This window comes from Tupaia chinensis, unplaced genomic scaffold (assembly GCF_000334495.1).
Source record: "Tupaia chinensis unplaced genomic scaffold, TupChi_1.0 Scaffold000023_1, whole genome shotgun sequence".
Taxonomy (NCBI): Eukaryota; Metazoa; Chordata; class Mammalia; order Scandentia; family Tupaiidae; genus Tupaia; species Tupaia belangeri.
In genome coordinates this window covers 1798046-1814500 of record NW_006159453.1, presented here as the reverse complement: position 1 = coordinate 1814500, position 16455 = coordinate 1798046, and the positions used below count along the sequence as shown (strand labels likewise).

Sequence of the window (16455 nt, the reverse complement as noted above, 5' to 3'; positions counted from 1 at the left end):
AAAATTAAAATCCCAAATAACAAACCACCACCACCCCCGCCAGAGCATGTGCACTCACCAGAGAGAGAGAGACAGTGAGAGGGAAAGTGAGAAATCATCCCTGGGGAGTTGGCCATTCCGCAATCCCTTCACCTCCATTCTCCTCCTGGGATTCTGGGCACACACATCTGGTGTGATTTTCAAGCACCAGATCAGGGACTCAAACTGTGGTCAGCCATGTGGGAGTCCAGAGCCTTAACCACTACACCACCTGCTGGGCCCCTAATGAACTTTTTAAAACCACCCATGCCCACTCCACAAACTCATCCATCAAACCTTGAGCATCTCTGGGAGAGCCCATGAAGCACACGCAAAGGGAAAGGGTGCGCCTGTAAAGTACAGAAAATCTTAAAACAGTGCTGTGTTAAAAATATAGTTTGACTGACATTTTTGTTTAATATCTTTTTTCAATGAAAAGGAATTGTTTTAAAAGGTAAATATTATTGTTAAAATCAAAGTAGAAAATTTTTATCTTTTAAACTGCATTATGGATATTGTACAACTTGTGACGCTAAGGGCAATTTGTCTCCTAACCAGATAGTATGTATCTTTTAAACTAAACTGTTTTATGAACATTCAAATTGTGTACTTTGTTGGAAAACCACTGTTTATATATGCTATAAATTGCCCATGCAAAGTCTAACTTTATGGTGCAGAACAATGATGTCTTTGTTTATTATAATTAAGTGAAGCAATTGGACCTTTTGTCTTTAATATTAACTTCAGCTGTACCCATTAAAATATTTTGAGTCTCTTCATTTTTATTATGTAATTCAACATTTTTTTACTTCCCTAAAAACAACAAAGTTATACACAAATAGAAGGAATCATGTGAATCGTGACAATAAGCAAGTTAGACCAGAATCAGTAGCTATTGTAAAATAGTGCCTTCTCTTCTTAACTATGCACATGGCATTCTCAAGGAACAGATGACAGACACTATGTCAGAGTTTCCGAGTTGGAGGAAATTGAGGTTTTTACTGATGAAATATAATGTGTAAAAATTAAGTACATCAGGGGCCAGCTGATAGTGTGATGGTTAAGGCAATGGATCATACATGGCCAACTGCATAGTTCGACTTGAATACATGCCAGGTGCATTTGTGTGCCTGCCCAAAGTCCCAGGAGGAGAAAAGGAGAAGAAGAGACTGTGGTATGACCACACCCCGGGGGGCTACTTTCTCACACTCCCCTTCTGTCTCTCCAGTGAGTGCACATGCCCTGTAGCAAATTAAAAAAAAAAAAAATTACACCAGCAAGAACTTTACCAGCTACATCAGAAAAAAAATTAACTGAAAATCTAAGATTTTATCTTACTTTAAAATTAATTATGATTTGTCTAGAACTGAAACTTAAGGTTGAATATCATGATTTTCAGAGCTCCAGTTAATTGGCTTTTTTTTTTTTCCTTAGAGACAGATTTTTGCTATAGGGTGTGTGTGCTTCCCAGAGAGAAAGAGAGAGACAGAGAAACAGAAAGCAAGAAATCACCCCCTAGGGGGATGGCCATGCAGCAATGCCTTCTCCTTTCTCCTGTAAGCTCACATACTTGGTTAATGTGAAGTAGAATATTTTCATGCATGTTTAGTTTAGTTTAGTTTAGTTTTTTTTTTAACAGATTTTTGCTATAGGGTGCTCGTGTTTGCTGGAGACACAGAGAGAGACAGAAAGACAGTGAGACATCACTCCCCCATGAGGGATGGCCATGCCACAGTTCGTTTTCCTCCATGCTCCTCTTGGGATTTTGGGCATGCATGCACATGCACCCGCATTGAGTTTCAAGTCACCAGGTCTGGCTCCGATCACTGTCGGCCATGTGGGAATCCAGCGATAAAATCATTATGCCATCTGCTGTTCCCAAGCATATTTAATGTTAATGATTACATAGTTAAATACAAGGAAACTCAACGGTTATGACATAAATTCACTATTTTTCTCTACCTGGTTAAGACTTAAAATGAATTTGTCCTTTGGACTTTTTGCTTTTATTGACCTTAGTGTAATGAAAAATGACATTTATGAGTTCTTTAACATTTGTTTCTCTTTTAAAAATCCTTTCTTAGTTATGGGTGACTTCAAAGTAACTAGTTTAGTACTACAACCTAGGTCTTCTGTAGGAGTGACAAGGATTTTGTTTCTCTTTCTATGCAAGATTTGGAAGCAGACAGATTTGGTTCAAAACTAAGATTTTGTTTGAACTTTTTAGGGGACGATGGTTTAGTAAATGCAGAAATTATGCAGTAAGAGTCATGAAGTAATCTTTGCCATTGGAACCAAGAAAGCTTAAGAAAAATGATTAATCATTTCCATTTTTTTTTTTAACTTTCGTGAGTTTCTCATCAATTAAAATGTTCTGGTTCGAAGCATTACAAGGATAACATTCGAGGACCCAGACTTGATTAAAAAGCTTTCATATTGGGACCAGCAGATGGTGTAGCAGTTACATTGCTGGACTCCCACATGACAGACCCCACGGTCCCAGTCCCTGACTCGAAAATTATGCCAGGCACATGTGCATGGCCATCCCTATTGGGGCTTATTTCTCACTTTCTCTCTCACTGTCTCTGTCTGTCTCTCTCTTTGTGGCAAGCACATGCTCCCTAAGGTAAAAACCTTTTTAAAAAAATAAGTTTTCATATTTTGAGGTTCATACTTGAGCCTTGAGACTTGGAAATAGTTTATCTAAGTCATTTTTAAAATTTTCTGTTCAAACTGGGTCTTCTTGAATAAACAGGCTATAGAATAGTGTTTCTCAATATTGGGCAGTACATTAGAAAAAGCTGTAAAAATTTAACTGTGTCTGCATCTTAAATGATTGGGGAGCAGGGCCAGGTATATGTAGTATGTATGAGTATCCAAAGTGATTCTGATGCACTGCCATGTTGGAGAAGCATTGAACATTTTTTTGTTTTTCCTTCTTTTTTACTTTATAACTAATTGAAATGCCCTTGGTAGAAAGAAGTTTATTCTTAGTATTAAAATAACTGTGAAACACTCCAATGAAAGTTGTCAAAACATTCTTCAAAGAGAGTGAGTTTTTTTCGTTCAAAAGCAAATTGCTTTTTATCAATAGAACATGGCTTGGGTGATAAGCTTGGGTAAATCATTTAACATCTTTGGACCTGCTTTCTGTCCTATAAAATAAGGAAGCAGAACCAAAAAGCAATTTCTATTAACTTTTTTATACCCTATTTTTTATAACAGAAGTGAATTTTTAAAATTTAAAAACCTTTGGCAATTGCAATCTGTTGGATGTCTATTTGTTTTTGTATTATGGTATTATGTTCCTGTTCAACTTTCCAAGCTTAGCAATTCAGATTGTCGTGTTGATATTAGGTATCACTGGGGAATCTAGCGCAGTGCCTTGGTAGGTGATAAAGACCAAATAAATCCTTTACTCAAATCTCCACGATTCTAGTTGTTTGTTGTTTTTTTTTTTAATTTTGTGATTAAATCTTTGACACAGTTTTAAAAATGAAAACTTCGGGACCAGCAGTTGGCATAATGGCTATGTCACTGGACTCCCATGTAATTGACCATGGTTCAAGTCCTGGACCCGGTGGCTTAAACTCACGCTGGGTGCGTGTGTGTGCGTGCCCAAGATCCCGAGAAGAGAATGGAGGAGAAGGGATTGCGGCATGGCCATCCTCTCTGGGGGGGTCATTTCTCACTTTCTGTCTCTCTGTCTCTGTCTTTCTGGTGAGAGTACATGCCCTATAGCAAAAACTTCTCTAAAAAAAAATGAAAACTTTCTAACTAAGTTTTACATCAAGTTCTTAGGGAAATGTAAAATTAGAACAGATGGTGTAATGTGCATGATATGCATTTATTTCATAGTTTATGCATATTATCTAATTCTTTCCTCTTAAGGTAGGTATATATGATATCACAGTTTCCTGGAGAAATTAGTTGATAATGTATATGTTGTCATTATTGCAAATTTAAGTGATATTTGCTAGACCTGGTGGAGCTTCTTCACTAGCTGAAATGTGATCTTAAGCTTAATAGTAAAAATATGTATACGTTTTCATTCCAAAGACCATGAACTTACGAATAAACAAATATAAACAGTTTTGACTTAGTATGCTCTTAACAAGTTAAATATGTAAATTTAGAATGAGAAGCAAAATTCCAAGTGCTAGACTATCAGCATTCATCTGTAAGACTTTGGGGCACAGACTATACATACTAAGTGGTTTTGATTTTTTTTTTTTAAGAGAAATTTTTTGCTACAGGGTGCATGCACTCACCTGAGAGACAGGGGAGTGACCACACCACAGTCCTGTCTCCTTCATTCACCTCTTGGGATTTTGGGCACACACACACATGCGCCTGGCATGAGTTTCAAGCTGCCGGGTCTGGGACTCAAACCATGGTCGGCTATATAGTTGGCCATTACACCATCTGCTGGTGCTTGTTTGTTTGTTTGTTTTTAATTAAAATTCTTTGGTACTGTTTGCAAGTATCTTCAGATTTTGAGTTGCTAATTTTTATAATAATTCTGAGTTTTAGTATTATACGTCACAAAACTAAGATGGTACCCTTGAATTTTTTTAAAAGAACATCAAAAGTAGTATTCATCATGTTTTTATTATACTTAAGACTTTATATTTTAGGATAATGTAATTTAGGTGCATGTTTGAATAGTTAAGATGGATGTATAGATGCACATGTGAAATATGATTAATAAAGTCTGTTTTTGCTTTTAAACAAAATTTTATTTCTCCCTTAAATGTGAAAACTACCTGTATCTATAATAACAATCTTTCTAGTCTCTTTGTCTCTTTCTCTTCCACTTCACCCCTGACATGTAAAGAATACTTAGCCGAGTGACATTAAGATGGTTTATGTTATTTTAAATACTTGAATTCTTTGAAGCACCTCATCGAGTGGCATATAACAATTTTAACAATGTCCAGCATCAAACATTTTAGGAAAGGAAAGAACAGTAGCACATCCAGTGGCAACTCATGGCATATCAGGAAGCAGAAGGTAATTATTAACTTAGAATGTTTTAAGTTTAAATAATGTATAGTGTTGACAAGCCTTGGTGCTCTGGAGCCTGAAGCAAATAAGACTCAGGTGGTTCTTGAAAGCCGGCGTGGAGACATGGCTCAAGACTGGAATTACTGGTGTGGTGCTTTAACACACGGTTTTAGGGTTAGGGCTGGGGAGGATAGCCCCAGAATCAAGTGCAGGATAGAAAAGGAAGACCTATTAACATCCTAACAGAGAGATCTCTTTTACACCTACTACTGCTAGTGTCAGTTGTACAGGTCTTTCTACAGGTAGAAGAGATGTACGATGAAACCTGTTGGTTACTGTAGAGTTGAGTCTGACAAGTAGCTTGAAAGTAAAGAGACAATTCATTAGATGGGCTCTTCGTCAAGGTCTTAGCAAGCAGAGCAGACCGTACCACAGAAACCAAATAGCTTCACTTTTATTAAAAGACTGTTTCCTCTCACCACATCCTCTCCTTGGTGGAGGATGGCGTTCTCCTTTTCATCTAGTAAATTCTTAACTAGTTTAATTACGCCTCTTATGGCTTTATTTACGGCTACTTAGTAAAAGACGATGTAGGAATGTAATGTACATGGTACTGCTTGTTTAAAGTCTTACTGTCCCTACTGTTGTACCTTGCTCCTTTTCCAACTCTCACTTATTCAAACTCATTGCTGTGAAGTAACACTCTGTTATCTTAAACAAACTCCAAATTTAAATTTTTGAATGGATGTTTACTCAATTAGTGAAAAGGAAATACGTTAAAGGCAAGTACCATTATAGAATTCTTGGCTAATTGGGGGAGGGCAAAACCATATGAATATAAGACATTTCTTGATCTAAGAGGTTGATATTAAAGGCATTCTCTTGAAAACACCACTTTATTTCAAGTATGGAAAAGTTGTAACTTTTTACACTGACAAATTTTGAAATATCTATTTGTATGCATTTGCAGAAATGTTTCCTAAGTTTACTGGAGTAAAACAGAACACTTCTCCTAAAGACAATGTAGAGGTAATTAATACTTTACTTGCATCTTATAATTTAAGAAGTATGTATGTTATAACTCACTGGTATAATAGTAGCTTTCTTTAATACTGCTTTTAGTTTTTCTAAAGAAGATTGAATCGAAAAACTAAGTGACTTCATTTTGGTAATAAAAACATAGCAGTTGTTTAAGTCAAACAGATAAGTGGAACAAATTCCGGAAGCTTCAGCTCAGCTTTGAGAATCTATAGAATCTTGGTGTCTTCAGTGTGTACACAGTAGGGTGCACATATATGCACGGTAAGGTGAAATTTCTCAAAACCTGGTACAGATTGAGCATCTCGAATCTGAAAATTCAAAGTGCTCCCAAACCTGGAATGTTTTGAGTATATACAAGTTGAAAATTCCACCTCTGACTTTGTGTGAGAGGTCACAGTCAAAATGCTGAAAAAGCAAAAATGTATAAATTTACCTTCACTGTGTGTAGAAGGTGTATATGAAACATCAGTGAATTTCTTTCTTTTTTTCTTTTTTAAAAATTTTGCGCCTGGGCTTACCAGAGAGATACAAAGAGAGAGAGGAAAATGAGAAAGCACTTGCCATGGGGCACGGTCATACCGCAATAATTTCTTCTCTATCTTTCTCTCCTTTCAGGATTTTGGATATGCACACACATGCACCCGTTGTGTTTTTTAAGCCACCACATTCCGGACTTGAACCACCACTTTGGCATGTGAGATCCAGCTGCCTTAACTACCAGGCCACTGCTGGCCCAAATAAAAATGAATTTTATATTTAGACTTGGGTCTCATACCCTAGATATCTCATATATGCAAATATTCTAAAATCAGAAATACTCGATCACTAACATTTTTAAAAATGATTTATTTATTTTACTTCATTTTATTTGTTATTATTGTTTATTTTTAATTTTCCTACAGCGAGAAAAGGAAAATGAGAAAGCAAGCTGCCAGGTTCAGGACTTGAACATTGGTCATCCATATGGGAGTCCAACACCTTAACCACATGCCCCCTGCCAGCCCTTGATAATAAACATTTCTAAGGGCTTCTCAACCTGTAGTAGGAGAATGATAATGATATCCTTTGAAAAAGACAAAAGTAATTTTATTATATTTACTAATTAAGTTGCTATCTTTTTTTTTTTTGAGAGATTTTCGCTATAGGGCCTGTGCGCTCACCAGACAGACATGAGAGAGACATAGAGATAGAAAGCGAGAAATCACCCCCCAGGGGGGATGGTCACACCGCAATCCCTTCTCCTCCATTCTCCTCTCGGGATCTTGGGCACGCACGCACACGCGCCCGGTGTGAGTTGTAAGCCACTGGGTCTGGGACGTGAACCACGGTCGACTACGTGGGAGTCCAGCGACATAGCCATTACGCCAACTGCTGGTTCCCAAATTAAGTTGTTATCTTCATATAATTTTTTTTTTTATCTTTTGTACTGATTCCAGATAAAGAATTACAGTAAATTTAACATCTAACTATATTGTAGAAATAACAACAAATAATACTGTCATGAAAGAGCTCTACATTGTGAAAAGGAATATAATCACACAGTTGTGAGATTATATTATTAATGCTGTAAAATTCTATATTTAAGTTTTTTAAAAAAGAAAGAATATATAGTTCCTGAAGGAAGGATAGACTTCATAGGAGAGGTCATGGGTAATAGAGGCCAGCCCGTGGGTGGTGGTGAAGGTGGATGGATACCGCATGGCTGACTACGTGGGTCAAGTCCCATACCCAGTAGCTTGAAAAAAACACCAGGTGCAGGCATATACCTGCCCCAAAACCCCAAAGAGGGAAGAGATGGAGGAGGAGGAACTGTGACCTTTAGCGTGCCCCATTAGAGATACTTTCTCGCTTTTTATCTCTCTTTCTCTCCAGCATGCCCTCTGGCAAATAAAAATGGGGGGAGTGTAAAGGACAGGACAAGAAATGATTAGTATATTAACATACAGATTAGAGCCTTATTTTTTAAATAGAGTCATTAGAATGCAGAATTGAAAAGAGCACATCAGGTATGCTGGGGAAATGTAGCAGCAGTAGGGTATTAGTAAGGGACTAGTCTTAGGGAATATAATAGGGTTGGTACACCAAAAGGAAGTGTTAATGTTTAATTTGTAGTCAGGAATGAGTTCTCAACTAGCTCTTCTCCCTCATCCTTTAAAAAAGATATGTATTAATTTATAGGTTCATGAATTAATGCATGTAGTTGTATAGTTTTGGAAAGTGATTTTTACTGATTTAAACCTGAGCATTAGGCTTGGATCTACATTTTTGTTAGGGTAGACATTGTGATGGCATTCATTTCATTCAGGCTAGCATAAGTGTTAATTTGTATACGTCCCTGATTTACCCACTCACCTCTCAATCTTTTGGAAAAAAATGGTATTACGTATCTCTGTACTGTCTACAACTCAAAGCTTAGTAGATAACGAGGCTTTGGTACTATAACTTAGCTTGCCACTGACTAGGCACGAGATTTTAGGTAAGTTGCTTCTATTATTTCTAGGTCTTATTGGAAATAGTAAGCGGAAATACTAATTACACCTAATTTGGTATTATAAGAATTAAAAACCTTTATTAAGGACTAAGTCTGGTGCCTCACACGTAATAAACATTAGTATTGGTTGTTTTTACATTACAGCTTTTACTTAATAACTATCTGAATACTGAATAAATAATTAACTGAATACTGAATTAGAATTTGTTCATAGTCTTATGGGTCAACCATCATGTAATGTTGAATTTCTCTCCTATAATTGTAGGAGAGAAATGTAATGTAATTTCCCTCCTATTGTCTGTAATTAGTAAGAAATAAAATTTTTAAGTGGATAAGTCTCTAAATTGGTTTAAAAGCTCAGCTTTGATTTTCAGTGGCTCACCCTAGGAAATCTTTTGAAAATGAGTAGCACAGTTGAGTAGTATACCTGTAAATCTTTGTGTGTTTTAATAAGAGCATAGACTTTGAATACTTTGAATAACTCTACCTCTTACAAGTTATATGATAACTCAGTTATTTTGTCTTTTTAACCTTTCCTGGTTTGTAAGATAGGGATGATTATACCTTAAAGGTTTGTGTGACTTAATATTGTATTCAAAGGTTAATAGTAAATATTCTTGCCTCTTGTGTTTTTTTTTTCTCTTGAATACTTCTCTTCTTAAAATTCTGAAAGGTAACTTTTGTCTTAGCAGATACAATCTTCTGTACAAGACACACCCTCTGCTACAACTACCCTTGTTCACCAGATCACACATTTATGTGAAATGCCACCAAATCATCACCAGTTAACAGTTAATTATCAAGAATTAGGACATTTTCAGCCTGTGAGAAACATCTCACCTTCACAATTTCTTCATCCCTCAGGTAAGAAATTAACAAGTCAACAGCTGCTGGAGAAACTGACTTCCAAACTTAAATATGAAAATGTGAAGGTCATTCTAAATGTTGTATATCTCGGAAATACTGGAATCATAACTAGTAAATTCCAGGTTAGAAAGAATCACTGAAGATATTGTTAGAAATTATATGCTTTATAACAATAACCATTCATTACATTTGAAAGAAAGAATGATATATACAGTTCACATCAAGTTTAATTTCCTATAAATTGCATACACTGGCCTGAAGGCTATATAAAAACCTGTCTGAGGACCAGCAGATGGTGTAATCGTTATGTCTCTGGACTCTGGTGTAGTCAACCACCATTAGAGTCCCAGACATAACAGCTTAAAACTCATACCAGGTGCGTGTGTGTGCATGCCCAAAATGCTGAGAGGATAATGGAGGAAAAGGAATTGCAGCATGGCCAGCCCCCAGAAAGTGATTTCTTGCTTTCTGTCTCTCTTTGTCTCTCTGGCGAGCACATGTAATCGACCATGGTTCGAATCCCGGACCCGGTGGCTTAAACTCACGCCGGGCGCGTGTGTGTGTGTGTGTGTGTGTACCCAAGATCCCAAGAAGGGATTGCAGCGTGGCCATCCCCCCGGGGGGTGATCTCTTGCTTTCTGTCTCTCTGTCTCTTACTGGTGAGTGCACACGCCCTATAGCAAAAACCTCTCCCAAAAAAGAAAGAAAGAAAGAAAGAAAGAAAAAGATATACAGAGATCCTGTAGGTAGATAAAGGAAGTTATGTGTATCAAAAGTAGTTTACATTTAAGGAAATCTGAGCTAGAAATACTTGCCTAATAGTAGTTTACTATTTACCAAAAACATTTCCCAAAATTGGCTACATTCTTTTATTGTTAAATTCATATGACCTTATAAATACCTCACCTGTCTTATCAGCAATGGACCGGTAGATGGCGTTAGGGTTACATTGCTGGACTCCCACTTACTTAGTTGACTGTGGTTCGAGTCCTGGACCTGGCATCTTGAAACTCATGCCAGGCCTGTGTGTTCAAAATCCTTAGAGGAGAATGAAGGAGAAGGGATTACAGCATGGCCATTTCCCCCCCCCACCCCCGACCCGGGGGGTGATTTTTCACTTTCTGTCTTTTTTCCTCCTGGGAGCTCACACGCCCTATAGCAAAAATCTCTCTAAAAAAAAGGAAAAAAGAGAAATGAAACCATTGCCCGCTTCTACTCGGTTCTCTCAGTCATAGTGCATGGAGATATGTGGGGCACAAAGAATGTTTCTCTGATGTTGGTAAGCCCATCTGCAGAATGCTGGGACCTTATCCTGTCCATGTCTCCTTCCCTCGAGACCTGTTTCTCCTTGGTCTTCCAAGGGCAGAGGTATCACATAAGCAGAAGAGATTTCTAAGTTGTTTTGTTGTAACACGGATTAGGAAGAACAGAGAAAAGTTTTCTTCTTCCTTTTGGTATTAAAGCTTCCTTCTATTCTGTGCTTCAGTATTTCATTTGGCCTTAAACTCAAGTTCTGTCTCTGCATTTGGGGAAAGGAGATGATGAGAGGAAACATCTAAGGCAACACTAGAGGGCATCTCAGGAAGAAGAATAAACAAACATCCAAACTGAAATCTTTATATCCATCCTTTTCTGGAAATGGGTTTTTAGGATTCTTGAAGAATGACTAAACATTGTAGTTTTATGTTATAAAGTACCTTGAATAGCTGGGCTACATTTGGGTGTTTTATTTTGTATATGACAGGAGCTTCAAATAGGAGCATAGCAAAATCAGATTTTACATTAGAAAGAAATAGCTGCTAGGGGAGACGTTGGCGCGGTGGTAAACCCATATGGAGAGGTTCTGGGTTCACATCTGGGGGGCCTCCTAGGGATGCCAAGTATGATCAGAGGTGGGGTGGACTGCACAGCAGCAAGATCCTGTGGAGAGTTTTCTCTTTCTCTTACTTATGGAAGAAATAAATACGTTTTAGAGAAACATAGAGAGACTGCTGCTTATTATACAGAGGATAAGTTAGGATGAAGATGCCCAGCCCTGGCGATGCAGTCAGTGCAGCAAGCTTTACTGCAGTGCTGGAGGCCACATGACTGACGAGGGTTCAGATCCCCTTCTGTTCAGTTTGAAACACACAAGGTTTGTGTGTCCTTGCCCCAGATTCTGATGAGCTACCGGGCTGAGGAAGAGGGACTGTGAAATGATGAGACCCTGTCAAGGGTGCTTCTCCCCTCTCCCACTAATACAATCTCTATCATGAATATAATAAATATAAAGACCTTTTTTAAAAAAAAAAAAAAGATGAAGCTGCTATGATCCGGTTGGGACAAAGTAAGGAATCTGAATAGTATAGTCTAGGAAATAAATTATGATGATGAAAGCTAATGCAGTGATTATAGGAAGGATGTAAATATATTAGATATTTCTGTGGCAGAATTGTTAGACGTCGTTAGGGCAAATGACCTGCCAGCAGATTGTCTAGTGGTCAGGTTGAACAAAGGAGGCAGAGATCATCTGGACATGTTCAAGGTGCTGCAGAATATCTCATTGGAAATGCAGATCTACACGTAGGTTTCGGTAATTATTAGTAAAGGCATAACAGGGATTGTAATTTAGGAATTACCAGTATGTAGAAGCTGTTTTAAGTCATGAGAATAAATGAAAACACCTACCCAGGAAACATGCAGAACAGAAAGAGAAAAGACAAAATTTCTAGGAAAAGAACACCTCTTTAATAAAACTGGAAATAAAAAACTAGAAGAAAGTAATTGAACGAGAAGAAGGTAAAATGATGTAACAGAAGCCTAGGAAGGTAGGGTTTTAGAAGAAGATCCGTCAAGGTATCACATAATGTGGAGTGTTAAGTAGGATGAGGATAGGACCACGGATTAAATGGGCAATGTGAAAATCTTTGCTTTTGTGCAAAAGCTTTTAATTTATTTTATTTATTTATAGTTTGCTATGGGACACATATGCTTACCAGAGAGAGAGGGGAGAGAGAGAAATCACCTCCCAGGGTGATGGCCACACCACAGTCTCTTTTCCTCCATTCTTCTCCTGGGATTTTGGACACAGATGCATAGGCACCTGTTTTTCAATCCTTGAGGTCTGGGACTCAAACCATACAGTCAGTCATATGGAATCCAGCCACTAACCATCACACCACTTGCTGACCCTGCAAAAACTTTTTTTTAGTAGCCAGTGTGATTACAGCAAGAGACAGGTTGAAGTACATTAAGAAGTGAGGGCCAGGGGCCAGCAGATGGTGTGGTGGTTAAAGTGACTGGACTCCCATGTGACTGAGTGTGCTTCAGTTCCTGAACTGGTGGCTTAAAAATTGTGCTGGGCTAGTGTGTGTATGTGCCCCAAATCCTGAGAGGAGAGTGGAGAAGAAGGGATTTCAGTGCTTCTCTTTCTGTGTCTTTTTCTGGTGGGCACATGCACCCTATATTTATGAATGAATGAATGAATGAATGAATGAATGAATGAAAGAAAGAAAGAAAGAAAGAAAGAAAATAAGTGATGGTATGTGAATTAGTGAATATAAATCACTTTGGTTGGTGAACAAAATAGGAAAAAAGCTGTGACTTTAACAGGAAGACATATTTCTTTTGAGGTATAGAGAGGTTAGTCTGTCTACATTTTTGAATCAGATATTTGAACATGTTTGGAGGCTGGTTAAAAAGAGCCAGAGGAAGGGCCAGCAGATGATGGGTGGTTAAGGTGCTAGACACCCACGTGGATGGCTGCAGTTTGAGTTCCTGAGCCAGTGGCTTGGGAATCATGTGGACTGCATGTGGGTGTTCTCCCCAAATCCCAAGAGAATGGAGGAGAAGTGACCGTGGTGTTGCCCCCCCCGCCCCTCCTCCGGGGGCGGGGGGAGGGTGATTTCTCAGTTTCCCTCTCATCGTCTCTCTCATCTCTCTCCATTGAGCACACACACCCTATGGCAAAAACCTTAAAAAAAAAAAAACAACAAAAAGCCAGAGGAGGGCCTATCCCATGGCCTGGCGATTAAAGGAGCTGGATCCCATGTGACTGATTGGGATCTAGTGAAAAACATACCAGGCACATGTGCATGTATGCCCAAATTTGGATTGGGTGGAGAAAGGGAGGAGAAGGGATTGGGCCATGACCATCCCCAGTGGGGTGTGCTTTCTTTCTCTCCCTCTGTCTCTAGCAGGCACAGGTGACCCCTGGCAAATTAAAAAGAACCAGAGGGGACTGGATTATGGTACAGTGGTAAAATGATGCTCTGCAAGGGATCATATCATTTGATATGGAACACTGGAGAAAAATAAGACTTAGCCTTATTATTTCAATACCTAAGATTGAAAGGCATTATGAATGGAAGAAACAACATGAATATGAACGTACTTTGACAACTAATAATTTAATGTGATCGAAACTTTGGAATGTGTGGAAATTAATTTGGAACGATCAAGTTCAGATCCTAAAGAATCTTGAAATGTAGATACTTAGAGTAAGTGGAGGCCAGTCATGTTTTTTGAGCAAAGGTTGTGCTTCAGGGTAGTTAATTTGCCAGTATTGTGTCGGTTGGTTAAGAGAAGTGAAATGTCATCCGAGCAGGGGTGGCCATGCTACAGTCCCTTCTCTTTTTGGGATTTTGGGCACACACACTTGCCCAGAGTGTTTTTCAGGCCACCGGGTGGGATGGTTCCTGATTCTCGTCCAGACACCTCCCTGAGTATAGCAGATACACTCGCCCATGATCTGGGGCTGACTGAGAACAAGGTGGATTATAACGTCAAGACCTGGTTGGGGGTGCTGTACCTCTTTATCTCTTTTGCATAAAATTTTAACATAAAGTTAAAACAACAAGGAGCCAAAATAGGAGAAAGTAACTGTTTTCACTAGAGTGTGCGTGTGGTAGAATGGTAGGAGTAACCTTGCCCTAGAAAAAGAATAAAAAAAGTGATAGGAATGCAGTCAAGATGTTCTTTTATCCTTATTTTGAGAAAAGACCCTGTCTATGAAATGTCAGGCCTCCACTACTAAGTCCTCAATAAGGATAAGGTCATTGTATTGCTTCAGATTCTGTTTGTTTGATGCCTGTGGGCAATATAATATGTAAAGGGAAAGTCTGATTGATGCTAGAGCGGCTTTGTCCTACTGCAGTTAGCAATTCTGCATAAATTTGTGTAAGTTTGTTTGCATTTGCCACCTGTAGGCGGCACTATATCCAAGGGATTGCAAATGTATATGAAGTCTAAAAATACATATATAACATTAACTTCAAAGTATTATCCATTTCAGCTGTGCAAGAAATGGAAGATATCAAGCTTCAATTTTTGTCACAAAGATTAGTAATCTATACTCTTTCTCTGTCATCCAAATCTCCACTAATTTTTATTATTATATTAGTTAAAAAACAAATACTTATGCTATCAATATGAATTCACATGGAAAATGAACGTATATATCAAAGAGTTAGTCAATTCATAAGAAAAGTAACTAGTACATAAGATGAAAATATGTCTTGAAGCAAAAGTGAAATTTAAGGAGATGAGGAAGGCAAAACTACCTGATGCCTGCCAGATGCCTGTTTTTAAAAAGGGATATCATTTGAATGGAACACTGGAGAAAAATAAGACTTAGCCTTTGTATACCTAAGATTGAAAGGCATTATGAATGGAAGAAACAACATGAATATGAACGTACTTTGACAACTAATAATTTAATGTGATTGAAGCTTTGGAATGTGTGGAAATTAATTTGGAACGATCAAGTTCAGATCCTAAAGAATCTTGAAATGTAGATACTTAGAGTAAGTGGAGGCCAGTCATGTTTTTTGAGCAAAGATCGTGCTTCAGGGTAACATGGAGACCAAATAAGGAGATCAGTTGGATGTTGCAGTAATAGGAAGAAAATGAAACAAAATGACAGACAAAAAGAAAAAAAATAACGTTGAAACCAGCAAGTGGCATGGTGGTTAAGGCGCTAGACTCCCACATGCCCCACTCTGGTTCAAGTCCCAGACCTGGCAGCTTGCTTTCTCATTTTCCCTCTCTCTCTCTTGCCATCTCTCTGGTCAAACTAAAATAATAACAATACCAAATTAAATAAATAATTCTTTTTAAAAAAGAATGTTGAAATGAATTATAAGGATAGAATGAGCAGGTATGCAAATTATGAACGTATGCTAGGTAAACATCAAAGGGATAGTAATTTTGGTGACTGAAAGGATCCCATCTGGATATCGGTCCAGGTTAACAGACCTGGAACACAGATGAATGGGTTTCTGAGGGAAGATGAGTTTTTAGTATTTTCATATGTCAGAGTATCATCCATGCAAAAATGATTTTCAGAGACTTGAATCTTTGACATACTTCCTAGGCTTCTATGTCACTATTGTCTTGACCATCTTATCTCTCTGAATGTTCCTCACAAGCATCTCTTTATCTGCCTGCCTTTAAATGGTAATACTCTGAGAAACCTCCTATCCTCTCATTCTTCTCTAGAGCTTCCCAACCAAGTTACAAAGCACAGCAGCTCGCCGAGCTTGTGTTCACCCGAGCTCTCACAGCAGTGTATCGAAGAGCCTTCCTGTTTATTGAGGGGTGCCGTGCTGCACTCATTTTCTACTGTCATTGACCAGGAAAAGCTTGGACAGCAGCACTCTGTACACTCTTCCTGGGTATTCTCCTGGGCATGTGTGACTTCTAGTCTCTCTCTCTTTTATTTTTTAAGAGAGGTTTTTTGCTCTATTTTTTGCTCATTCACTCATCAGAGAGACAAAGACAGAGACAGAAAGTGAGAAATCACCCCCCCTGGGCGGGGGGGATGACCATGCTTCAATTGCTTCTCCTCCATTTTCTTCTCAGGATTTTGAGCATGCACACACACACGCCCAGCATGAGTTTTAAGTCGTGGGGTGCAGGACATGAACTGTGGTTGACTGCACAGGAATCCAGTGATGTAACCATTGTGCCATTGGCCGTTCCCTAGTCACATTTTTCATACTCAAATATTTCCAGGCCCCAGGCATGTGTATAAAACTCTTCCACATATCTTT

General features: G+C 38.4%; 1 protein-coding gene across 3 annotated transcripts in view; it reads left to right on the top strand.

Moving 5' to 3' along the window:
• The window catches only part of BRDT (bromodomain testis associated), a 52657-nt gene that overhangs the window by 18930 nt on the left and 17272 nt on the right, over positions 1-16455 (top strand). For 2 of the 3 annotated variants that reach the window (XM_027770497.1, XM_027770487.1), the window contains exons 13-14: positions 5996-6054; positions 9247-9421. In XM_027770497.1, the coding sequence (XP_027626298.1) occupies positions 5996-6054; positions 9247-9421 (234 nt within the window). The remainder of the gene's footprint in view (positions 1-5995; positions 6055-9246; positions 9422-16455) is intronic. The other variant, XM_006140156.1, reaches the window with a different exon arrangement.